At 37.9% G+C, this 27,615-nt stretch overlaps 2 protein-coding genes across 2 annotated transcripts in view; both read right to left on the reverse strand.

The window, feature by feature from the left end:
• LOC134199939 (uncharacterized protein K02A2.6-like) overlaps positions 1-27,615 on the reverse strand; it is a 933,609-nt gene that overhangs the window by 568,842 nt on the left and 337,152 nt on the right. The window lies entirely within an intron of this gene.
• On the reverse strand, positions 7,563-23,870 carry LOC119629377 (uncharacterized). Its single transcript, XM_062671952.1, has 2 exons — positions 22,088-23,870; positions 7,563-7,762 (listed from the first exon to the last, which is right to left on the reverse strand). Exons 1-2 carry the CDS (start codon positions 23,868-23,870, stop codon positions 7,563-7,565), a joined length of 1,983 nt encoding a protein of 660 aa, XP_062527936.1.

Raw genomic sequence — 27,615 nt, forward strand, 5'->3', positions numbered from 1 at the left:
AATTATTTTTAGTAACATTATAATGACGTCATATTAGTTCTATGCGGTTAAGAGCCTTCGAAAATAAACAAGCAGTTTCTAATAAGCTTCCGAGGAATGTGTTCATTTAATGAATCCCGAAAGTAAATGTTTCTCGAAATCGAAATTTTATTAGACCCTCGAGTGAAATTACAACACAATTACAATAAACGAGTAGGGAGAAATGTTAAAGGATACTTTTGAAGGCACTTGTTCGTCTGGTCCTTTCATTAAAATAACACAAAGAAAGTTAATTCTCACTTCCAAGGTCGCTTGAGCGGATTCGAATTAGAAAACTCTTCAAAAACATTCAAAATTGTAATTGAAGATTCGTAGTTTTGGTTGAAAATGAGAAATCTGGAGATAAATAAGAAACTATCTACTTCTGACGTCACTACTCCTTTTTAGCATATTTATTACATACTTTGTAACTGAATGTAGATGGTGTGTTTCATCATCTTGCCTTTTAACGGAGTTCAAAAAAAGGAAGAGGTTTATTTTTCATGTGTTTTCTCAGAACTCTAGGTAAACCATATTTGATGATTTTTTAAAAATTACATATTTGAAAATTGGTGCTTCTTAAACAGTCCCATTAAAATTCTATTTAAATCTGACTAGTAGTTTTTTAGTATTCCTTAACGCATACATAATTGACTTTATTCACGACATTTTTTATTTTATAACTTTCTAAAAAATAACAATACTATTTCGGAGATTGCAAATGCACTATCTATTTTCGCATGAGTGCCTGTCATTACTTAATCTGTCATTCGATCACAGATTAAACAATAAAATAGAACAGCACTTTTGGCGCGTTGCAGATGTTTTTTCGCGCCACCTTTTTACCAGCGGAAGCATGATATAAAACACTAAAATCGTGTTACGTTACCGTTCGAAGTCAATAAAACCGTATCGATATGCGACGTCCGTTCGAAGCTGCATGAAAATCTGTATCGATAAAATGATTTTCTAAAAAACCACCGTCCACGAGGCGAGTGCGTTTTGACGTTATGCCTCTAGTGTCCGGTGCGCCATGAAAACTTTCACAGGAAACAGTTTTAACAGTTTTTATGCAACACGACATTACCTTTTTCGGGCGAATGTATTTTTTTTTGTTGGTAAAAAAATTTACAAAATTATATTATTTACTAGCTTTTGCCCGCGACTCCGTCCGCGTGGAATATTTACTTTGGCATAACGCTAAATTTTACCCCCACTTCACTTTACGTAGAAAGTGAAAACATTTTTGAATTACAGAATTAAAGGAGCTATTTAAACCCCTATTTTGTAACATTCTTTATTGGCGCTCCACTTGTATTGGCCTTACTGTGATGTTATATAGCATATAGCCTTCCTCAATAAATGAGTTATCTAACACTGAAAGAATTTTTCAAATCGGACCTGTTGTGCCTGAGATTAGCGCGTTCAAACAAACAAAGTCTTCAGCTTTATAATATTATTATAGATTTAGGGCATATTGTCATTTGTTTATGCATTTTCCATTTTTAAACGATCGTTTTACAACCTAGATTTCGATCAATCACATTAATAGAATCTCTACCAATCATCTGACATTATAAATTGAATTGTATTCTAACGACAATTTCTGGCCAATTAGATATAGCCCCTCCCTTTGTCACAGAGCAGCTCCCGTGGGAAACAGTCAATCAGCGCAAGCTACAATCAATTTGAGAAAACAAAAAAGAACACAGGAGGAAAATTTATAGATTTTTTCACCGGCTGATTGACTTTTGCAAAAACTAATCTCGCAATAAGCAGCCTAGTTAGTGGATTAGGTTGTTAAAGACATCCGCTCACTAGCCAACCCGAAAACGAACTTAGGCAAAGAAAAACATTTTTTTCATTGCCCTTGTAGGCAGACGAGCATACGGCCCACCTGATGGTGAGTGGCTACCGTCGCCCATGGACTTCAGCAATGCCAGAGGCAGAGCCAAGCCGCTGCCTACCGCTTAATACTCTCCACAAGCCTCGTTTGAAGAAGGACATGTCATAGCGCTCGGGAAACACCGTGGAGGGGAGCTCGTTCCATAGCCGGATGGTACGTGGCAAAAAATACCTCTGGAAACGCACTGTGGATGACCGCTCCGCCGACTCCGGTGGCGGACGGTGCGATGGTAAAAACGAGATGCCGGTATCATCTCGAACAATTCCTCATTATAGTTGCATTTACAATGTTCTTCTGCCGGTATTGTATCTCTATATATCTTACATAGGTATTTAACCGCAACCGCGGTCTTAATCTTGTTTTTCGCCAATAGGAATACTCCTATTGAAAATCTTAGATCGTAATTATTTAATATACGTAGCTAAATGACTATTAATAAGACATATAAAGTGAGACATAAAATAAATACTATTCCTTTTTGTATTACATATTCGCAAACATCACACAGCTAATGAGCTCCGACGGTTGATGTTTCTTCCTTTTATTATAAATCAATCTCCACCCACGATGTAGGACTAGATTTCTTCTTAAAGAAAAAGATAAGAACTGTTCCCTTATTAACCTTATTAAATACTTGGGTATAGTAGTAATATAATAGATTAGTAATTTAGTTATTTGGAGAATTAATTTATAAAGAAAAAAACAAAAAAAATTAGCAAATACATAGCATTATCGGTATTAAAAAAAAACTTGACTATTTGATAGTAGAAATTTTAGAAATAGGTACTTTACAGAGAGTTAGAGATTTTTTTGTGTTCGTATTGTTTATTTCATCTTAAATAAAATAAATATTTTGTTGCTTATGTCAAATAAAATATTAAGAAAATTGAAGGGGGTCAAAATCATGTTCAAGGATTCCGTTACAAACATACATACATACGTCAGAAGCGTATTCAAAATAGCGCTGACTTTCGAGTGGCGTTTTTTTTTTTTTTTTATTGCTTAGATGGATGGACGAGCTCACAGCCCACCTGGTGTTAAGTGGTTACTGGAGCCCATAGACATCTACAACGTAAATGCGCCACCCACCTCGAGATATAAGTTCTAAGGTATCAGTATAGTTACAACGGCCACCCCACCCTTCGAACCGAAACGCATTACTGCTTCACGGCTTCACATTATTTCACACTGCAGATTACGTCATAAGCTAATACTTGCGTGAATGTTATCCGCATTAAAGTCAAAAGGGTTTTTATCCAACCAAAAAAAAACGCTTCAGAGTAAAATAAAAACGGATGCATTTCTAAAAGCGATGCAGCAAATACGCATTACGTACATTGTACATTTGTCGCGTCCCACGGGACCTCTGGACCGGGTTCCGGGAATATTCCCGCCTCGCCCAGTTTTTGGGGCGTAATATCGGTTTTTTTCGATAAGCTCCACAACATTTGGGTAATGGACTTTCGGTGCAGTTTTGTTTTGTGCTGGAAAAAAGATTTATTTGGTTCGCATGCACATACGTATATCTATACAAATAAATAAAATTGGAATGTATGTTTGTAATAATAAAATAACCACTTTTTACTAAATGCGTAAGTATGTAATATTATATACCACAGTACATATACCAATTTTTTTAATTTTTATTTTTGTCTATTTGTCTGTTTGTCGTCGGTCTGTTTGTTCCGGCTAACCTCTGGCACGGCTGAACCGATTTTGACGATACTTTCACTGATAGGTAACTGATGATATACGAAGTAGCTTAGGCTACTTTTTTTAGACTAGCTTCGCCCCGCGGTGTCACTCGCGGTACGACAATAACCGCGGGACTCAGCCATCATCAATAATAAAATTTAATGTTTCCGAATCGAAGCGAGGTCGGGTCATTAGTACATAATATTATTACAACACAAAAGAAAATCGACATCAATAAAATAAATATGCATTACTAAATATAACTCAAAAAACTACTGCTGGTCAGATCTTTGGTATAATTTAATAAGGACCATATAACAGCACGAGTCTTCAAATAAAAAAAAGAATCACCAAAATCATCTCGAACAAAATTCTGACGTAACGCACATAAATAAAAATATAGTCGAATTGAGAACATCCTCCTATTTTGAAGTCGGCTAAAAACAAACAAACTAAATCGTAATCGAAGCATTCGCAGTACTTAAATCAGTAGCAGCTACCAAATGCATACGCATTAATGTGATTGTCATCACGTCATGAGATATGAATCATATGAGTCAAAGTGTAAATTATTATGCATGACAATAGTTTACAATAGAAACACGACAACTTACTGGCCCAATTTTTTTTGACCGATTTTATTTATTTATTGCTTAGATGGCTGGACGAGCTCACGGCCCACCTGGTGTTAAGTGGTTACTGGAGCCCATAGACATCTACAACGTAAATGCGCCACACACCTTGAGATATAAGTTCTAAGGTCTCAGTTTAGTTACAACGGCTGCCTCAGACTTCAAAACGAAACGCATTACTGCTTCACGGCAGAAATAGGCGAGGTGGTGGTACCTACCCGCGCGGACTCACAAGAGGTCATACAGCCAGTAAGAAACAAATAAATAATACCTGAAAACAAATTTTGTACCTGAAATGTCCTAAAAGTATGATTTACTTAATCAATCTAATATTAACAAGACAACCGCGGAAATCTAAAGCCAGTCTCGTAATACGCAAGCCACTAATCACTAAACTCATAATCTGATCATAATACTATAGTAACTCTAATGTACCATTTCCTATGTATCAATGCTTATATTGCTTACAGTTAACATCAACTTAATTAGGCATAGTGCTAATATATTCCCAGACAGTTTCAGTGGTTCGGTCATCTAATCTGATGTGTAGCAATCCGACCTAATTATGGACTTGGAAACCTATTAAAGCCATCAATAAATCTATTAGTAAACAGGAAAATTGTGAGTTAATTGATTGAAATGGCTCTATAAGGTGTCCGATGTTTTCCATTAGAACAGACGTGAAGAATTACGCAGTGAATTAAATAATTTCTATTTTATTTCTTCATAGCGTGGGTAAATTAAAAATAAATAAAAAACCCTATCATTTATTTAAACACAACCAGTTGAGACTAAAATTAAGGTTCACGATTATTATATATTCGATATTCGCAATTTTAATATCTGATAGATTCTTCCTACGATTATCATTCTATGTATTTATTAATATTCCATTACTAGCACCATATTCGTGCCAGAAGTTTGGGAGTAAGGTTCACCTGGTTCACGATGAGATTTACGAAAGCGTTTAGATTTTCGATATCTATGGGCTCCGAGAACCACTTAACGTCACCTTTGACCGTGAGCTCCTGCACACCTTAAAGCAATAAGAACGATATAACAAAGCTTTTATAACAGTTATCCACACGTTCAAACCCAAAAACGTGATTTCTTCACGGAAATGACCACATGCGCGTCTTAAATTTACAGAATAAGCTGAAGTGGCAGTGGGCTGGTCACACATGACGCAGAACCGATAACCGTTGGGGTAGACTTGTTCTGGAGTGGAGACCGCGAACTGGCAAACGTAGTGTAGGACGCCCTCCTGCTAGATGGAGTGACGATCTGCGCAAGGCAGCTGGCAGTAACTGGATGCGTAGAACCGAAGATCGGGTTCAGCGGCGAGCTTTGGGGGAGGCCTATGTCCAGCAGTGGACTGCCGCAGGCTGATGATGATGATGAAATTTACAGAAGCAATTACTGCACTTTTTTAATGAATGGTTTAGTCGCCTTCCACGGCATTCACGAGAAGAGATTGAGTGACACGATTCTAGGCGAACAGAGTATGTTTATAATCAATTTCAATGTGAGTGATCGAAACGAAAATTTACGGTTTGAATCCGGTACGTCAGCTCGATTGACAGTGAACGAGTGATGTTAAAATAAAAAAGCGTCCCGTGTAATTTGGCAAAACAAAGCAGTTCTGTCTCGTTGATTCGGTTAATCCGCGATTAATCCGACCGCACATGCGTCTGATGTGGGTCCGCTGCTCGTGTGTGACAGCGCGATAATTGTGATGTTATGATGATATCGCGAACGTCTAAGCAGAAAGGGGTTTTAGCGTTCCGAAGTATTTGATATGTTAATCTTAGAACTTGTCGGTCGCATACATGGTGGTAGTTAATAGTGGTATGGTAGTGTAATAATTATTTGCGTAATTACCGGTGGTAGGACGTCTTGTGAGTCCGCACGGGTAGGTACCACCACCCTGCCTATTTTAGCCGTGAAGCAGTAATGCGTTTTGCTTTTAAGGGTGGGGCAGCCGTTGTAACTATACTGAGACCTTAGAACTCATATCTCAAGTCGGGTGGCGGCATTTACGTTATAGATGTCTATGGGCTCCGGTAACACTTAACACCAGGTAGGCTGTAAGCTCATCCATCCATCTATGCAATAAAAAAAAAGAAAAGAATAAGTTTTAGTTAGTATTTTCTCCAATTTTCGTAAATCGTAGACTTAATTAAAACTACTTTCACGGTTTTATCTGGTCAACTTTTTTTGTAAGTAAGAGTCACGGATGACTCTTACTCACCTTACACCTTAGTGCTAAGCGTCGGCATTTAAATATTGTGCAAACTACCGTCTATTTGTATACAAAAAAAGTATTCTAGACTTTTACGTTTCATTTCACGCAAAACGAACTAATCGTGTCTATGAAATGAAAGAAAGAAAAATATACTATACTAAGGTACTATATTCTTGTTTCGGCGAATAACAGCTTAATCGTCCATGACGATGGAAACTGTTTGTATTTTAATTGTTTTAAAATAAGAATTACACATGACTTCAGCAACGTAGCGTTTCTATTACTTAAAAATTAACACACTATTACTGCGCGTAGCGGGTATTATGGGTCCGCACAGGTAGATACTACTGCTCTGCCTATTCCTGGCCTGTAGCAGTCGTTTGTTTGAGTGGTGGAAGTGTGGTGGAAGCTATTATGAGGCTTGAGCACTTGTCCTAAGGCTACGGCTAGCAACATAAATGTTGTGGTACTTTTTTTTTCGGGTCGGGGTCCGAACTTCCTACGAGGTCCCCGCGGCTAGGTAGCGCGCGGGTATGTGGGACTGGTCTGCGACTGCGAACCGCGGGCCCAAGGATGTTTTTGGGCCCTACCGCAACAAACGACTCCCCAGCACTCTTACACTCGACGTTCGATCTCCGCCCGGGGCCAGAACCCGGTCAGAGTAAGGGGTTCCACGATCAAAATTACAACCAGACTCGCGGCGCCACCCAGAGGAGGCCCGAGCAACAAGTCGTCGAAGCGATAGTCGACGACCAACGACGCCGGTTCCCGCGGTACAGCGGCCCTACCAGGCCGCCTGGGCGATGCCGTTGGTTTTCCGGGATACCCCGCTGGGTCAGAACCAACCTGCAGGGTCGGAACGCGATACACCGCCGACCGGGTTGCTCTTCCAGAGTATGTTCGACGATGACACTGACGACGGCAATGCGGACCACATTGCGGACCGCTGGCGACGACGCGCCGTCCCATCTTCCTGGTGCCAGCGCGCTAGAGTGACGGTAGCGTGCGGCGCAGCCTCGACCCACTTAGGTCGCCCCGTGACCATCACCGGGAGGAGAATGCCTCCTCATAGGAGCCGGAGCACGAACGCCCTCTTCAGATCCCCGGCTCGACGGCAGCGGCACGGCGCCGAAAGGGAAGAACAGCTCTCCCTCTCCCGTTCCATCGCCCCCTTCTGCGAGATGATGGAGGTCTCGCAGTAATCGAGGATCGCCTGCCAGAAATGCTGTGGTACTGACTTAGGCACCAAGTGTGTTGTGAAATTACCTGCCCATCCAGAACTAACAAACAATCTACAAACAAAAAAGAATAGCGTCACTAAATAAAATTTACAAGCTTCTTAATTTAAAACGATATCATCACCAAAATAGTTTTACCAGCAACGTCGAGCCAACAAACCAATTTAAAAACCGTAAAACAAAGAACATTTAAACGTATATCGTCTCGTGCCCGTAATAATTCTCAGTGTGGACACACACAGCTCTAGAACATTCGCTTAGTTGAATAATTCAAAAATTCACGTCCACGAGCGCGAAAACAAGCAGAGCGTACTTGCAGTCGAAAAAATACAAAGCAAAGGGAAAGTGTAAGTAAGCCACTCTCGCATTATTCTGTTTGACCGTCGTGAGTTCGTGCGTTGAGCTGAATTGAAGCGAGGAGTGTAAGGAGTTATGACGCGCAAACGAATTCTATAGTGGAGTTGATTAAAATAACATAATAATAGTAGAAGAAAATGGAATATTCTCTAACTCATCTCCTCGAATTGTAGTGTTACCATATCTATTACTACTTTTGGGTTATTCAGACAACCTCTTCGCTCATCTGGCTTTAAGCAGTAACACACACGAATACGCACATACACACCCACTATCACATGATTATGTACCAAACTATACACACACACGCGCGCATACACACGCGCGCACACACACACACACACACACACACCTCATTAGTCGCTTACATTAAAGCAATGTCAATTCTACAAATCAAATGCTATTTTGTTTTATAGCAAAACAATGCGGTACTTGACACAACTAAGTGCAGATTAACATTGTTAAAATAAAACCTTGAACGAAACACTTAATAATCGATAAATTAATTAAAATAAACATTTAGTAATATAATTTACAAAACATCACGTTGTCAAATTTATCGGCAGTATTCTTTCGTCCCCGTATTGAAGCAGTCAGGTGAACCGTGTAATGTAGGGCGCGACAATGTGCAATGGACCTTACTGGGTTTGAAGTATTTTTTTTTTTTTAAGAGATTTTATGACCTGGTAACTGAGACCTTTAAGTCATGTCTTATTTTAATGTATATTCTTAATTTTATGAAAAATGATGTTATGGAGTGAAATGAAATGAAAATGATTAATTTGAGACATTAATCAACTGGGATGAAATTAACTGAGATGATATGAGATGAAATCTAATCTCAGTAAAATGGTGGTCATTTACTAAGATTTTTTCAGTGGACTTTTTGGAGGATCCCGAGAAGTTACGTCCAGCGCCTTTGTTTCATTTTCCCACATTTGTGCACTTTCACAGATATTAAACGGTTAATAAACCACCATTATTACACATTTAAACCCGAAGAAACACTAAATAGACAAAATAAAACAAATCACACAACTTCACTCCTCGCGTTCCCGCCAAAAAGTCCCGGTTCGAAGTATTGTTTAAGAATGTTGCCACAGAACAAAAAAAGTTTCTATGTTATCATAAATGAAATTATGTAAACGTTTACGAGAATTACACATTTATTGTAAAATGTTTAATGTTGTAATCTATAATTTTATGGAAAACAAAAATAATAAACAGATTTTGTTTTTTCTTGGTTCAGAATATCGTATATCGTTTATTTCAAAGAATTTTAAATCAAGCCATGAAAATTTATTTCATTTATTCTAAGGCTGCACGGGTAGATGCCACTATCGTGCTTATTTCATTCAGCCTTGTAACAGTCATGCATTCCGTACAAGGATAGAGCACCCGTTATACTACGCATGTGAAATTCAGACCTCGTGTCTCATACTTTGACTCGTAGTTTTCACATTGTGATGTCTGTGGGCTCCAGTTACCACCACTTAACAAAAAGAGGGCTGCCAGCTCGTTAACCTGTCCGTTCATATAAATAAAAATTGGTATAAGCATTACACGAATCTATTTGTGATATGATAAGCTGTACTGTTGAAATTTTCACAGTGTGTCAAGTTAGGGCGCAGTGTTCACATCAACATTAGACATAAGCGTTTCTCTTATAAATATATAATAAACGAATCTTCAATCAATCAACTCACTTATAACACTTTGATTTAAAACTTTATATTTGTAGACAACCTCTCCAAGCCGCTAGCGATGTTACCAATACATCTGTATACATAATTACATGTATGATATTTTGGACTCAGAAATGTAAGATGTAATATATATTTTTACGCGACATCGGATATACTTGATCCTGCCCTTCTTAAATGAGTGTTTCCGGCACCAATGACGAAGGAAAAATCCTAGATAATAAACGTCCAGTGTGAACAGTGGTGGATTTACACTAGGGGCAGTCGGGGCGAGTGCCCAGGGCGACAAATTTTGAGGGCGGCAAAATTTTGAAAGAAAATGTTTTTTTTAGTCTTATCAAGATTGCTCAGTATAATTAATTAATAATTTTCTTTTTAATTGATAATTCAACAAATTCAATTCATTCATTACTAAACTTGTGAATTATAATTTTGGCACTTTTGGTAAAAATTAATAATCAAAATGATAAAAATTAATAATCAAAATGATTTTGAAGAAAATTGCTTTAATCAATTTATTTCCTTGAACATTTAAAATAATAATCGATTTTTCTATTTTCTGAAATTAAAGAAATTTTATTAGTTATTTATTTATGATGTAATATAATTATGAGTCAACCTTAGTGCAAATTTTATAATTTTTAGAAAAAAAATCAAATAGTTATTTATGTTTTTGGAATATATAACATATTATATGATAAAGTTTCTGCAATAAATTAGTAACTTTGATTTTGAAACATAAAATATAAACTAAAAGTTTAAGTAAAATTCCAATATTGGGGCGGATTTTTTTCCGGTGCCCAAGAGCGACATTAAGTTTAAGTCCGGCCCTGATTGTGAAAAATTTTTATTGATATCTTCGTAGAGATCTACTGTTTATTCTACTAAACGGGATTGATTGTGTCTCTCTGGGAAATAACACACCCGTTGGTAACGCAACACAACCGTTTTAAATATTTTAATTTACTTATGTACCCTTGCAACATTTTTTTTGCGAGTGGACTTTGTTTCGTCTCAGACAGCCACTGCAATAAGAGATTTGCGTAATTTCATTTGCCAAATCTAATGACATAGAAGCTATTACAACTACAATTAAAATTAGCATAGGACACATTGTGAGATCTTCGCTATGAACTATGAAGAGAAAATCGAAATAATGAATCGAAAAAGCCAAGAAATATTTCAATTTTTTTATTAACAATCTGATCTGTAAGGCTGATCTGTATAAAGTGAGATTCTCTGACCGCACATGTGAACTAAAGTAAATTTTCATTACGTCGGTTTTATTGGGAAAGTCGGTTATTATTATTTCTGCCACGAAGCAAATCAACTAGGAGAGCAAAATGCAACGAGCTACAGCGAACGGTGGCGTTTTGGGGTCTGGACTTTGGGAGCCCATGTACCTGAGGGAGTTCATATAGAGTACCTTCTTTATTTCGCCGTAAAGTCGTGTTTTATATAATTAACACCACAATTGGAACAATATAAATTTTATTGTTGTAGCGGCATAAATAATTCTAAGTAATTACATTATATTAGTTATTTAACACATTATAAATTATTTTTACATTTTAAATATATGGCGGTAAAAAGGTCCCGTGTCACAGACTATCTGTTTCCCACATCTCGTGCGTTCCGGCTTACGCATCATAAAAAGGTGCGTACTTAAACGCCACATACCCAAGACGGACAGAAAGACGCGATCTTGTGACATTCTCTTAAAAAAAATCACGACAACTCAATACCCAGTGCCAACTGCTCTCAATCTAAACAAATCTATAAATCTTTTCAGCCACAACGAAATCTCGCATATTTTCAATTTATCAATGACCAAAAAGAGTGGTGTCTTCAGAATTTTCACCGGAAAATATATCTCTTAATCTAAAGATCTTTCTGAAAGAAGATCGTAAATCGTAAGGCCTGTCGCATGGACAGAGAAAGATGTTTTTATTTTCTTAATAGACAAAAAGGTTCATTACTCTTCGGGCGCAAAGTCTGAGAGTCAATTTTTTGTTTGGTGAACAGGTAGCTATTGTTCGTTTCTCAGGATTTTTATTTATAGTTTCATTGAGCCAATGACAAATATTTATGACGAGTAAAATTGTTTTTTTTTTTTTTAATAATTCTCTTCTATTACACACAAACATTTTCAAAGGACTTCTTAATTCGGAGTATAGTATATTTAGAGCCATTCGCTACGTTCAGTTTAAAATCGTTATTATTTTTATTGTTAAAACTACTGTCCACACTCCTACGAAGAAGTCGTCAGTGGTCGTCCGTGACCACAATACGACGACATTCGTAAAACGAATATGGTAAAGGCGGGAACGTTATACCTAAAAATTAAATCAAAAAGGAATTTCTGCTACTAACTTGCGAACCGGTATATTGGCATTATTGAAATCCGCTGGTAGATTCTGTGAAGCACTGCTCTTGCTGAGGTAAGCGTTAGCAAACTCTCTTAGATTGAGAATCTCTAACTACCCGACCGCGCGTAGCTGGAATAGCCCCTTTAGATACCAGCGAATAGTCAGGAAAAAATGCAGAATAAAATTGACATTCTTAGGGAGGTAGCGGTAAAAATGCCATTACACTAAGCATAGTTTACTAAAAACTGTTGACAGCAGTATTTATGAGTATGGCGAAGATAAGTGGAGGCTGATCTAAAACACCCAAAAACTAGGCATCTAAAATCAAAAACTGTAGAGCGCTTTGATTTATTATAAAAATCTTAAAGCATATAGATACATAAACAATTTCGCCGGCACTCACTGATACATTTATGTTACACATTTAAGGTAACCTTTGGAATTCGGGACTAGAGCTATAGTCGTATCGATAAAATTCAATATCAAGTCTTAATTTGTACATACGATTTCGAAGCACGTCCTAACACTAAAATTTAAAATGGATCTCGGGTAAACGTAATACATTTTCGGCAACTAGGTCTTTGTAAACATTTTCTATTTATTGCTGGCTCTGATATCACACATTTGTAATATACTAGAGGTACCGCAGTAGTCGAAATTCGACTATAATTAATTGGAATTGTAAGTTTGTACACTAATATGATTGTATTTTATAATTTTATAATCACAAATTTCGCCAAGGCTACACTATAAAAAAATATTAATAAAGACAAACAATATTATTTAATCTATTCTCAATTTGACCACAGACGTCAAGAACAAAAGTTTGACAATAAATAGTATGCATGCGTGTGTGCGTCAAATACATGGTATGTAGTGTATGTAATGTTTTCTTTATTGATTTAATGTATCTTTTATGCATTATTAAAAAAAATATTAACATTGTGCACTTCTTCTCTATATTCTCTATAAGTGTGGAAAATTTCCTACTCCTCCGTCCGCGCAATTTTCGTAAAAAGGGATAGTTTTTGCTTCACGTATTAATATATAGATAATTTCAAGCATTACTTATTATGTATCTAATATAAATCGGGTTGGCTCACTCGACTTAGATATTTAAAGTCATTCTGTGTATTATAATACGTTTTCTTTTTTGCTTTATAATTAACATTGTGTCTTGTGAACCTGGGAAAAAAATCATTACTATTTTTGTGATTCATAACACTTTTGTTCACAAACAAAAACATTTGATTAAAATGAAGATGTGAAAGTTGTATTGTGTTTTATTTGCATATGACGACACCAATTTATTAATATATAATGAAAACATATTCATAATAATGAAATAATGAAAATATTGCTATATAGTGTAGCCAGTCACTTTGGTATTGGTTCATATGTACCTTACGCGAAAACAGACGAGATGAAAGAAAAAGATGACAATCAAATTATTTACCAATCTATCGAAATCCGAAAAATATTTTCAATATACTGCTGCTAGGTCGTGTCGTCTATTTCTGCCACGAAATAATGACTCATTTTGGAAGATTGGTTAAGCTTATAAGCTTTATCGAAAACCGATAGACTTGCTTGACTTAAAAATATGCGTCAGATATCAACATTGTGCGAGCATCGGCGAGATATGTATGAGTTCAGCTAACAACTGAGCATCAGTTTATATTATATAAGCTTATACGAGTAATTATAGCATTAATTAAGCGTTATTATATTATGTTTTAATTAGTGAAGGCTATTTTTAGAAGTTTGTAATTATATTTTATATTATTTGTACTGTATATATTGTATTATTCTTTTCAGCTACCATATTTGATGCTAATCATTGAAATTCCCAAAATTCCCTTCCGTTTATCGAACGCAACGTAATTATTCACCTAATTGGAAAAGTTCCAAGTTCCGCGTTATCCCGCCTCACGCAAATTATTTTTTCGCGTTCCATTTAACGAAACAAAGAATTCCAATTATACTTAATATCATCTTCATACCGTCTCTAGAGGATGAAAGTAAATTAAACACGGACCTGAAATGTGGACAGCGATTTTAGCGTTTTATATTCAAGTTATGCGACCGTCAAAGAGCCCGCTAACTCATTGAGGAGGAACTGAATTCCGATAAAATTAACATACTGTCTTTCGATTGCTTACGCGGTATTATGTTTTATTAATACGTCTGGAGTAGTGGTAAGTGACATAGTCACTGCACAAGGGGGTCGCGGGTTCGAATCCAGCCAAGGGAAGATATTTGTATGATAAATATAAATGTATTTTCCAGGATTATGGATATATATTAAATATATGTATGTGTATAATAAAAATCTTACATTTATTTCCGTTATCTGGTACCTGTAACACAAGTTCTTTACGAAATTATCACGGGACCAGTTAACGTGGCGTGATTTTATTTATTTATTTATTTATTTGCGCTATGCTATAAATAGTAATCGAGGTTTTTAGAGGTCTTTTACGATAGTCTACCGTGGAAGCAGACACCAACCACTTGAACTGAAGTTCCACAATAGCATGCTATGGTGAGTGCTTACAGGCGCTCATGGACATCGGCAATGCCAAAAACACTGCCGATAGATTTTGGACTTTTGGAAAAATTAAGTTTAAAAATATATGTCATAGCGCTCAAAAAACACCGCGGAGAACGATTAATTACAAAACCGAATGATATGTGATAAGAACGATCTCTGGATATGCACTGTGGATGAACGCAGTAGTCATAGGTAGTAGAGGGTAAAATAAAGATGACAGGATCACCTCATCATCTTATAGGCTATTTAGAAACTATAAACTTCGAATTAACGTCAATGTCAATGTAAAAGCACACTTTATAACAATAAAGGAATTACTTTCCATACTCATATTCGTCCATTTCATATCCATTAGCGTAATTTAATCCAACTTCTGACTTAAAGTCATTTTAAACTATTTACTTAATATTTCAAATCATACCATGACTTCACTACTTTTTTTAATGTACTTATCTGCTAATGATTTATTCTATTATGTCAGAAGAGATTTCACCAGTGTGTACCACTGTTGGGGCATATGTCTTCTTCAAAGTCACATTAAATTCCAAGTTTGATATCATATAACTTGCTTATTGAATGCCAGCTCTTCCAGTGGATGTAAAAAAGCTACAGTCTTGAGAAAAACCGGAGAAACAAAACCAAGGGTCTTGTTTTTTTAAATCTTGATTTTCCTTTGAATAGCAACAATTGTAGCTCCCAATTAAGGTGGTATGATGGTGATGGTGATGGTGATGATCGTGATATGCAGCAAATGATTGGTCAAGGGCAGTGGCAATGATGCATTAAAATGAGATTACCCTAAATTTCTCTGACCAATAAGACGATTGTTGGACTAGAATTAATGGCTCTTTCTTCTAATCATATGAGCTACTATACATTGCTATTCCTATTATGCCTCAATGATATTGTAGTACATATTATCACATACTATAATTAAAACAACTTATATGGTTTAAAAACAAATTGCCGCTTAGCATACAGAATGTTGTTTTTTTAAATATTTTTTTTATTTCTATTAATCAAAATATGCACCAATGGTATCCATGCATTTCTACCTCTATCAGTGGTAATTTTTCAATGCCCATCTTGCAAAAGCCAGGTGTAACTTCAAAGTCCTTTTGTACTGCCTCTCGGATATTGAATTGTTTTCCTGCCAAGTAGTTTTCGAAACTTTAGAAAAAATAGAAGTCAATCGCCGCAAGGTCTGGTGAGTTCGATGGATGAGGTAAAACTTCAAACCCTGGCTCATGTAGCTTAGAGAACGTTTGTTGTGTCATATGAGGTTGAGCGTTGTCGCAAGTTCCATTATTTTCTCCAGTTCCTTACAGTACCCTTCCGCAGTAATGTCGGTGCCATTTGGTACGAAGCTATGATGAATTATATCCGCACTAGACCACCAAATAGTGATCATGACTTTTTAGGGGCAAGTTACCGTTTAGGGCATTGCCTAGATGCCAAAATGAGGTCTAACCAACATGATAACCGGTCCTTTCTATGTCTTTCTAGCAAAGTAAGCCACACTTAAGCGTAGCTTAACGCGTCACACTGGCGATCGCTCAGTGTGCTTAGTGCGATTTTTTTAACGTAGGCAAACGTTCCAACTCCATACGAATTTGAGCTAACTTTTACGCTATCGAGAACGTTATAAAACTCTCACTAAGCACACTGTTCGTGCAGCACCCACTCACAAGTTGTCTTTACCTTGCCTATCTAACGCAAATAGATCAATATTATTTTGATGCTAAACGTTGAAAGCTGCTGCTAACTCAGCCGAAGATTGAGTATCTTCAGCTTCCACTGTTGCCTATAATTCGTCATTGTTAATTTTAGCTTTCGGTCCACCACATTGTTAATTTTTTAGATCAAAATTTCCATGTCGGTCCATTCAAACCAATAACGGGCCGTGCGTAGTGTTCACTCCGACCACGTCATTAATGTTGGTACTCGTTTTTACGGCATTGCTACTGCAACAGAATTCGTATTCCATTATAACTGGTGTTTAATCATGTCCATATTAATGAGAAAGATACATATCCAGAGAAAACAAAGCACTGACCAATAAACAATGACTAAATTTTAAAATAGAATTCAATTTTGTTTTATTAAAATTTTTTTTAATTTAGAATTTATTGCCAACTATATATAAATTACGTTTCAAATGGCCAGTATTGTAAAAGGACAACTCCATTGCTAAAACTTATTATTTTTGATTACTTTATAGTTTTTGTGATTACGACAACACATGTCATGTTTAGTTTAAGTAACAAACAGTACAAACAGATATTAAGATTAGTTTCAATGAAAACTGAAAAAAAAACATTAAACAATATCACTGAAGTATTTTTCTAACTTGTTAACATCGGAAACACTAACATAGCAGTAACACAACTAAAATTAAGTCAACGAATTTTTCGCCAAAAGCAAAAATTTCGACCATAGCTCAAATCACACATCTGGTACAATCACATGTGGCGCTCCTCTCATCCCACGGATCATTAGACCAGAAGGCACAAAAAGAATTCCATGAAAATCGTATCAAAGCCACACACATCACCTAATGCCTTGTGATCAACGACCTATATACGAAAGTTGATTACGCCCGGGTCCGGTCCGAAAACACCGTTCAATCGATAAAGTCCTACTTATGGCGCGATATAGACTACATTTTTATAAGGTGACGAGATTTATTAAAGGGCGCGGCAGGGCTACGTGAAATATTCAAGGATCAGACGGTCGGTTGTGCCGTGAAGGGATATTCTCGCTAGGGATGATTTATTTGAAGGGTCCAAAGGTCACCGGTGGCTGGCGTGTGCTACCTCCCCGCAAACTCAGCTGATACGAAAATTTTACATAAGGTTCTTTTTACTATAAGTTATGACAGTTCGGTATAAAATATACAACAAGGACGTGTTTTGGGGTCTTTTTTTTTCTAAACTACTGAAAAACGCGGCTTGATAATGAAAATGTACGTAATAATTAATTCACATGTAGGCGTCGCTTAGCTCTAATTTATATGGCCCAGTAACTCTGAGAGTGTCGTTGACGTATTATTTGTAATTTCATTTATCTATTTAAACAAACCTAAACAATTCATAATGTTTATTGTACCCTTAAGCATGATTCTACAAAAGCCCACACAGATTTGTCCGATTTATTTTTGCAAAATTCAAAGAATTCGCCGTGTAAACTAAAACAATACGGTATCGTAATATGATCTTGTTATTGTTACGACGAAAATAGCTGAAAACCTTGCGAATTCACTTGTATATGTCGGAATTTTTTTCTTTGTCTTTATAAAATTTTGGAGGAATTATTTCTATAAATTATTTCGTACGTGGCCCGAGTGTATCGTATTATTCTTTAAGTACTCTTTAAGCTATGAATATTTATGTTTGAGCTAGACATGTTTTGCTATTTATTCGGTTTTCGGTATAAGAAGCTTTAAAGTTGTTGTCGGCCTTATAAGTAAGGTCTTTCTTATCCGACCGCGTGACGGGGCAACGCAGAGGTAACATCTCCCGAAACATGTCTTGTCGGCTACCCCGGATTCCCTATCGGTGCTTTTGGGACTCTCAAACACCGGTCACCGTCCTCTTCGTCGTAATCGACGAGTTCGAAGAGCGAACTAACTCATAGACACAGCCCACTGAGTTTCTCACCGGATCTTCTCAGTGGGTCGCGATTCCGGTCCGGTGGTAGATTCTGCAAATCACTGCTATTGCTAGGGCTAGTGCTACCAAATTCTCTCAGGTTGATCCCGTGAGCTCACCTACTCGTCCGGGCGTAGCTGAAATAGCCTCTCAGGCTACCAGCAAATAGATAGGGAAAAAAGTGTAAGTTGCCCAGTCAGAATATTATTATAATGTACCATTTACTCTATCTTGAAGCAATAATGCATTCCGTTTTGAAATAAAAACAAAGCCTTTTGAAAATACAATTGTGACTTCGATCGGTGCCATTCGCTTTGGGTCAACGGGCTCTGGTAATCAGTTATCATTAAGCGGTCCATAAAAATGTTTAAATTGTTCTTAGTGTAATAAAACCACGCGGATTTATCGCTACACGATCACGTCCCTGCCACCAATGGCAACTAGTGATGTACTCTGCTCGCCGTGATCTTACAAAAGCGATTATCTCAAACAACCATTCAAAGCACTCCACATTAACATTTCATACTGAAAAAACTCCAAGACCGGCATTAATCTTGTTCATTGATAAGTTACAACAAAAATCTGATCACAACGCTACAAACAAATTTGAACTCGCGTTTTTTTTTTAAACTTGAAAGCGGAAGTGACAAACGAATAAGTTGAAATCCCACATGTTGGTGAGCCAAGGGGCGAACTGCTTACAAACCGAAGCGGCGAAGGCACCCCACAATAAACTTTCACGCGAAAATAAAAGGTAAAGTCAATTTACCTACATTTACAGTTAATTCAACTACGATGCTCTGTAAAATATCTACTCATATAGTGAAGTTGTCGTGATCTAAAGGATAAGACACACGGTCTATTTGTATAGATGGGACTTTAGGACTGTGCCGGTGTTCGAATCTCGCAGCAGACACCAATTCCTCAAGAAGAAGAAGGGCCGTGAGCGCTTTGTACCCTCCGTGCGTCATGTTCCTCAGTGCAGAGGATCGTGACCTTTACGGAATACATACGTAAAGGTTTTCTTGGGAAAATTGCTAGTGGTGCGTTCCTGCGTCCTTCCACAGTAGAATTTCAGAGGCGATTTAGTTCCTTTGGCCTACTGAAGCCCTACTTCGGGTAAGATGACCGCCGCCCGTTGCTCGGCGTTATATTTTTACGGCCGGGTAGGTGGCATACCGACGCCAATCCTCCTCTTTTCTCATCCGGGCTTGGGACCGGCAATCGCAGAGTTAGTTCGACAGGTTGCTAACACGATTTTTACTTTGATGACTTTTCATTACCTCGATGCTGTTGCAAGCGCCTAGATCTCATGATACACGTCATCATTGAGGTCACCCCGTGAATAGAATCCAAAATGTGGCTTACCAAAAAACAACGCCCTATTAAATTGTCCGGCCAGAACTATCCACATCGTATCGTAAATGTTTATTGTTGGGACGAGTCATCGACTTTTTTAGATTAGAACCGAAAAAGAACTAGAAAGGGAGTAGACGGATTTGTTTGCTCCTAACATCCTACCCGCAGTTTTCAATACTGAATCATTCCAGTACCATGGCGCTTGCCAACCAACCGAATAAAACGAAATAGGGTACCTATAAAATCTTGGTAAATACTAATTAAATAGACGTGTTTATTATTACTAGAGGTCCCGCAGTAGTCGACATTCGACTATAATTAATTGGAATTGTAAATTTGTACACTATTATGATTGTATTTTATACTTCTATAATCACAAATTTCGCCAAGGCTACACTATAAAAAATATTAATAAAGACAAACAATATTTAATCTATTCTCAATTTGACAACAGACGTCAAGAACAAAAGTTTGACAATAAATAGTATGCATGCGTGTGTGCGTCAAATACATGGTATGTAGTGTGTGTAATGTTTTCTTTATTGATTTAATGTATCTTTTATGCATTATAAAAAAAAATAGCATTGTGCACTTCTTCTCTATATTCTCTCTAAGTGTAGAAAATTTCATACTCATCCGTTCGTGCAATTTTCGTAAAAAGGGATACAAAGTTTTTGCTTCACGTATTAATATATAGATACAAAGCCAGGAAAAATTTAAACTATCTATTAGAAATAAATTGCAACCCATGTTACGCGACAGTAGTAAAAAAAAACTACCGTTTCCTTTAGTGAAACATTCAAATAATTATTTTATTCCATTGAAAACTTAATATCTTTACAAGTGAAACCCTAAGTGAACATAACTTTTGACTTAACTCACGAAACACAATAGTAACACGAAAAAGTTCAAAAATCACACGAGATCCATACAAAAAGCTAGGCCGTCCAAAGTAACTTGGCACTTAGTATTGTTTTCTACTTAAAAAAGCTTTCGGGATTACTTAAGAAGTTAAAGAAAGAAATTGAGTTGAATTAATTATTGACGCTTTGTTTTATGGGTTTCCCGTTTTTTTTAAACCTTGGAGTTTTGACGCACCTTCGTATTTCTATTTAATGGGAAAAACTCTTTACAAATTTTCCACCACGGCGGTGCGCTGGTTCAATATTTTTGAAGAAAGTTTTGCGGGGGCGAGTATCGCTAAAGATGCACAAAAGAGGGGAAGGCCGAGGCTAGGCTATGAGGAGTAGACGTACCTGCTAACCCGTCGCTAGCTTCTTCCAGGCTGCAGAATTCGACGCCACTGCTGGACGACGCGTAATGGCGGCGACTTGACACGGCACTCTTCTAAATTATTGTCTATAAAACTTGTATATCACTCGCGCAACGACGAATATGGTCGTCAGTAAGAGTTTGTATAATAGAGAATTAATTTGAGTCCATGAAAATATTTGTGAAAAAATAAGCGGCGTGTGCGTGTACAGCGCGTGCGGTGCGGTCGGCGATAGTCTTCTTTTTTTTATTTTTGACTTTTGCTTCTTATGTTTCTTTTTTATAAGTGGCCATGCGAGAGGTTTTATGTCTACTCTCATTAAAAAAGAACCATCCCCCCGGCCTTTAGGAGATGTAGCTCCTGAACAATGAGAGAGAAGTACATAAATGTAGCGATTATGGGTGAACTAGAGAGCGGATGGAAACAGGGTAGTGCGGTGGTACATAATAAGTACAAATAATAAGTGTAAATGGTACTTAATGAGTGCAGGATATGAAGTATTAAGTAAAAAGAATGAGATAGAAATAAATTAAAAGTAAGAATGAGAAAATAAATAGGTTATTGGGAAGGTAAAACACAAAGTTTTACTACAGGTCGAAGATAGGTGCCGTTTTGTGTGCGCACTCTGACTACTCTAACGACCCCGTCCGAGGCAGGCATTATTTCTTCAATTATACCCATTGGCCATTGTAAAGGCGGTGAGTTTTCTGTTTTAAGAAGGACAACAGTACCTTTAGTCACCGGATTAAATTTGGTGTTCCATTTAGCGCGCGTTTGAAGCGTGTTTAGGTACTCACGCCTCCAGCGATTCCAGAATCTCTGAACAATGTCATCGACAAGTCGTTTATTGCGAACTAAATCTACCGAATCTAAACGCGGATCAGAATGAAAGGAGTCTAGCGGTCCGAGAGTTAAAAAATGCGAAGGCGTTAAAGGTTCCGGTTCTCCGGGATCAAACGTGAAGCGGTTGATGGGCCATGTATGGACGTTATCACGAGCCCGTGTAGGGCCATAGAGCCACAGCGGGTGATTCAATAATTGAGCGGGTGTGAGACTACGACTCAAGCAGTCGCTGGGATTCTGCGTACCTTCACAATGGTAGAAGTGTTTGGGGTCAAGGTTGTTCTGTATTTGTGCGATGCGGTTCGCAATGAAAGTATCAAAGCGATGCGGAGACGAGTGAACCCAATGGAGGGCCACTGTCGAATCAGTAAACGCGAAAATTTCGTCGACATGACAGCGGGGAGAAACAGTGTCGATAACAAATCGAAACAGTTTCGATAATAATACAGCAGCACAAAGCTCTAGGCGGGCTAAGGAAACAACCTTGAGCGGCGCGACCTTGCTTTTGGCACCAATTAAATTGACTTCATTTGGTCCGGAAGCCGGTTGTACACAAATGTACACAGAAGCACCCATCGCTTTTTCAGAAGCGTCCGCAAATCCCAGTAGTATAACACGGGACTCGGGCACGATGCCTACGAAGCGAGGTATTTTAAAGTCTTGCAGAGCGGGGAGTTCATTAAGAAAGCGCTTCCATGCAGCACAGATGTCACTTGGAGGCTCTACATCCCAATCAATCTGAGCTATCCAAAGAGCTTTAATTAATAATTTTGCGTGTAAGATGACAGGGGCACAAAATCCGTTTATGTCCCACAGTTTAGCGATTGTGGAAAGCATAAGGCGCTTTGTACATTTTGCTTGCGGGTTGAATTTAATAGCGATTGAAAATTCATCCTCGACCGGTGACCAGATTAGACCTAGGAGCTTCATATTATCCTCCTTGTCGAATTCAATTTTTGAAGATAAGCGGTTGGCTTGCGGAATTGATTTTAACACCTCGGGCGAATTGCTAACGAATTTAACTAAGTAGAAACCACCACGTTTGAATAGTTCGATTAAATCATGAGCCAACTGAATTCCATTCTCGGGCGTATCTACCGAAACTCCTAGATCATCCATATAAAGATGATCACTAGCGATTTCTGAAGCGATCGGGAAATCAGTTTCATCGCGGGCGAGACGCTTGACTGTCTTCATAGCAAGGTACGGCGAGCACCGTAGACCAAAACAAACGCGATTAAAATGATACATTTTCGCGGTATCATCTTTGTCAAATTTGTATAATATATTTAAAAAGCAGCGGTCTTCCTCACGAATGCCTATAGCCAAAAACATTTGTTTGATGTCGGCGGTTAAAGCAATCGGAAACAGTCTGAATTTTAAAATAATCGCGGTTAGGTCTGCTTGCAAGTTAGGACCGGAATGTAAACAATCGTTCAATGAAACGTTTGTATCTATGCATCGTGCAGTTGCGTTCAGTACAATGCGGAGCGGCTTGTCTTCTCGGCTTATGCCGTGGTGAGGGATGACGTAATAATTCGTATCAGTAAGAGCGGGTGCGGGTGAAATGATGTTCCGTTCGAGATAGTCTCTCATCGCGGCATCGTATTCAGTTTTTAAAGCGGTATTTGTCTGAAATCTGCGTTCGAGTGACGACAGACAGCGACGTGCGGTTGTAAGAGAATCGCCCAGAGCGGTAGACGACCTCAAGAAAGGCAAAGCGGTGACGTAGCGTCCAGCTATGTTATCGCGGTATGTATTTAAATCATAAAAATCCTCACATTCCTGTTCGGATTTAGACATGTGTGTTTTAGTCGGAACTGACTCCAACTCCCAGAACTTCGAGACTAAAGTTTCGATCGAGTCATTACTCGACGATAAAAAGGCGTGATCGTTATCACAAGGCACGGTATTATTGTGACAAGGGAGCGAAGCGATCGACCCTAAGAGTATGTATCCAAATGCGGTTTCCAATAAATCAGGTTTTCCAGGCGGACCTAGTAGCTTTGTAGGTCTTAGGATCTGCATGAATACTTCGGCGCCAAGCAGAATGTCTATTTCAGCGGGTTTATTAAAGTGCGGGTCCGCGAGCTGTATGTTATTATTACTTAGGTAATTAAGAGACGAAATGTCAAATTCACAACTCGGCAAGTTACTCGAAATTGTTTTAAGAACGAGTGGGTTTATGCGCAAACAAAAGTTTGCATGGTACCTAGACAGTAACGTTACATCGGTAGTTCCGATTATAGTTTGAGAGCTAGTTCCTATTCCATTTACGGATCGTTCTAAATTGTCGTGGAAGATACGAAGGCCTAAATGTTTACAAGCTTGGCGGGTAACAAAATGGTTTTGTGATCCATTATCTATTAAAATTCTAATTTGAGCAAGAGTTCCGTCACTTCTTTTCACATCAGCAAGAACGGTGCCAAGTAAAACATTGTTAGTTTTTCGCGTGTTATTTGAGTTAGCACTCATACTACAAAATGAAGCGTTATTATCAACAGGCTTGGTAGAAATCGAACTTGAAGACGCGGTAGATTTCTGACCAATGACTACTGGACTATGCGTATTGTTATCAGTGCGGCGGTGTAAGTACTGAGGCGGCTGTACCGGCGGCAATGCAGCTGATGCTTTCTCAGCGAAGCAAAGAGTCGTATGATGTAGCTTTTTACAATTAGCGCATCTATTCTCAGATTTACAAGTATTTGTGTTATGTTGTAAACTTAGACAGTTGATACAAGCACGTATATTTTTAATATAATCATAACGTTCACGCGGGGTAAGCGATTTAAATTTCGGACAAGAATATAGGTGGTTATGATTAGAGTCATTGCACAACTGACATGCAGTATTGTTTACGACGAATGATCGTGAGCTATTTTTGTTTGCATTGTTTTGCTTAGGCTTCGATGAAGTACTTGTGCTGTTCAGGTTGTTATTACCTGTCCGATTTAAAACTTTTATACGATCACGAACAAACGAAATTAAATCCTGATAAGTAGGTATGTCTTTATCACAATTATTCATCTCAAAAAGACGTGCGGTTTCTGTATCTAAGCGGTGTAATAAAGTGTAGGACATGACGAAGTCACACAAGTTAGATATTTGTAAATTATTTAGAGCGAGATATGAGTTTGAAAATTGATCGACAAGATTTTCTAAATTTTCAGCAGTGACTGAAGAAATCGGTTTTAAAGAAAATATTTGATTCAGATAAGTACCTGCTAGGTTCCTTTTGTCTTCATATTTTGACACGAGCGCTTTGTAAATAGTTTCGTAATTCTCAGCGCATGGAATGAAACCGGCATAAATATTTTTAGCTTTGTTTTTTAATTTACTAGCAAGATAAAACATTTTTTCAGTGAGAGAAAGAGATGTGTTCAAATGTACAGCGTTTTTAAAAGTTGCGAAAAATAGCGGCCAATCTTTAGGGTTCCCATCGAATTCGGGAATTTCAATGCGAGCTAATTTAACACCTTGCCAACAGTCGTCATTTCTTTTGACAGACATGGTGGGTTTTGATTCTAACTGCGAACGTTTACGTTTGATACGACAATATAAATCTTCAAAAGCGAGCCACTTATTGAAGTCGGGTTTAGAATCGGAGTCGATTTTTAATATTAATTGATTTATATCCTTGAGACATTGTTGGAAATTAATGCGGGTCTCATCGATTGTTTCTACCGAACAAAGAAAGTTTTCCAATGTTTCAGGATCATTTAAATTACTGCGAGATAAATCGTAAATACGTTGTATGTGTTCGAAATAGACTTGTCGTTGACATTCTAGAATTGTCAATTTCTGTTCAGACGAAGTCATCGTTGCGGATTGCGTATGTAAAGGTCAATGACCTGTCAAAAAATAATGGAATATGATGAAATGCGGTGCGAATAAAATATGAAAATATATAATAAAGCGTGTTTATTCGCGTAATAAGCGGTGATCAGCGATGATTAAAATGTAATCCGGGGACGAAGGACCAATAATAATGGGAAAAACTCTTTACAAATTTTCCACCACGGCGGTGCGCTGGTTCAATATTTTTGAAGAAAGTTTTGCGGGGGCGAGTATCGCTAAAGATGCACAAAAGAGGGGAAGGCCGAGGCTAGGCTATGAGGAGTAGACGTACCTGCTAACCCGTCGCTAGCTTCTTCCAGGCTGCAGAATTCGACGCCACTGCTGGACGACGCGTAATGGCGGCGACTTGACACGGCACTCTTCTAAATTATTGTCTATAAAACTTGTATATCACTCGCGCAACGACGAATATGGTCGTCAGTAAGAGTTTGTATAATAGAGAATTAATTTGAGTCCATGAAAATATTTGTGAAAAAATAAGCGGCGTGTGCGTGTACAGCGCGTGCGGTGCGGTCGGCGATAGTCTTCTTTTTTTTATTTTTGACTTTTGCTTCTTATGTTTCTTTTTTATAAGTGGCCATGCGAGAGGTTTTATGTCTACTCTCATTAAAAAAGAACCACTATTGAAATTTTATTTTATGGTAATCCTTGTAAATCTGCTGTTTTTTTCTCATTTTACTTTTCGATGGTGACGTAAATTTTGTTTTTTTTTATTCGTTTCATAGTTTTTTTTTTTTTTTCTTATTGGAAGAAATAGTAAATTTAGTAACACTAGGAAACCTATGTTGTTATTGACCTTTTGAGAAACGTATGATTATACTCGTCTTCCACTTCGATAAAGCGGCACGACACGAGAACCCTCTCATCGTGGCGGCCGGTAACTACATTCCCGATCCTGCGGACAGAATGGAAAGCAGTCGACGTCGCCCAAAACACGTCATCTCAGATCCTCCCGATCCACTAACGGTGCTTTTAGGTACTTCAAGCACCGGTCACCGTTCTCGTCGAACCCGTCGCTTGCGACGAAGGGCTCGACGAGTAAATTAACTCTCAGACACAGCCCACTGAGTTTCTCGCCGGATCTTCTCAGTGGGTCGCGTTTCCGATCCGGTGGTAGATTCTGCAAAGCACGGCTCTTGCTAGGGTTCGTGTTAGCAACGTCACCAGGTTTGAGCCCCGTGAGCTCACCTACTAAAGTTAGGGTTACGCTGACATAGCCCCTAGGGCTATCAGCTTAGGTAGGAAAAAAAAAAAAAAAAGAGATGGTCAAGTGGTTAGCTAGCCTGTCTACTGTATCTTAGGGTCCAAGTTTGAATTTTGATCGGAGACAGAAGCGTATAGTAACGTTTTTAAGATATTTTTTTCAGGTCTTGTCATACTAAATCTAAAATCCTAGTGTGTATATAATGAACATTGTTTACGTAGCTTACAATCGCATATAAAATACCGTATTTAGTTATTTTAATAGGTACTAAATTCCATCTACACTAAAATTCATTATAATTTCATATTAAATGAAACTCTGAAAGAAAGTAGGTAGATAGCGGCTTAGCTCTGCACCTGGCATTGCTGAAGTCCATGGGCGACCGTATGCTCGCTTACCTGCAAGGCCAATAAAAAATAAAAAAGTATATCTTCAATACTATTATATCAGCCATTGCAAATTACTTTACTTACTCTAACTATTAATACGTTATATTTATATATATATATATATATATATATATATATATATATATATATAAATATAACGTATATATTATTAGAGGCGACTCCCTCTTAAGTCAAAGTCGATGGGCGGAGCCATTGACGACGAGCACTCACGTGGACTCGTGACGTCATCTGGAGGGGCAACTCGTCATCTGGAGGGGCAACCGACCGACCAGCGGGGACATCACGCCACCTCGGATCACTT

This window comes from Bombyx mori, chromosome 13 (assembly GCF_030269925.1).
Source record: "Bombyx mori chromosome 13, ASM3026992v2".
In the NCBI taxonomy this organism is placed as follows: domain Eukaryota; kingdom Metazoa; phylum Arthropoda; class Insecta; order Lepidoptera; family Bombycidae; genus Bombyx; species Bombyx mori.

Excerpts from the sequence above, each read along its gene's own strand:
- LOC119629377 (XM_062671952.1), bottom strand. The coding sequence starts at position 23,870 with ATGCAGATCCTAAGACCTACAAAGCTACTAGGTCCGCCTGGAAAACCT. Across the intron at positions 7,763-22,087 it reads ACACTTCTACCATTGTGAAG|GTAATTTCACAACACACTTG; the intron begins GTACGCAGAATC and ends CTGGATGGGCAG.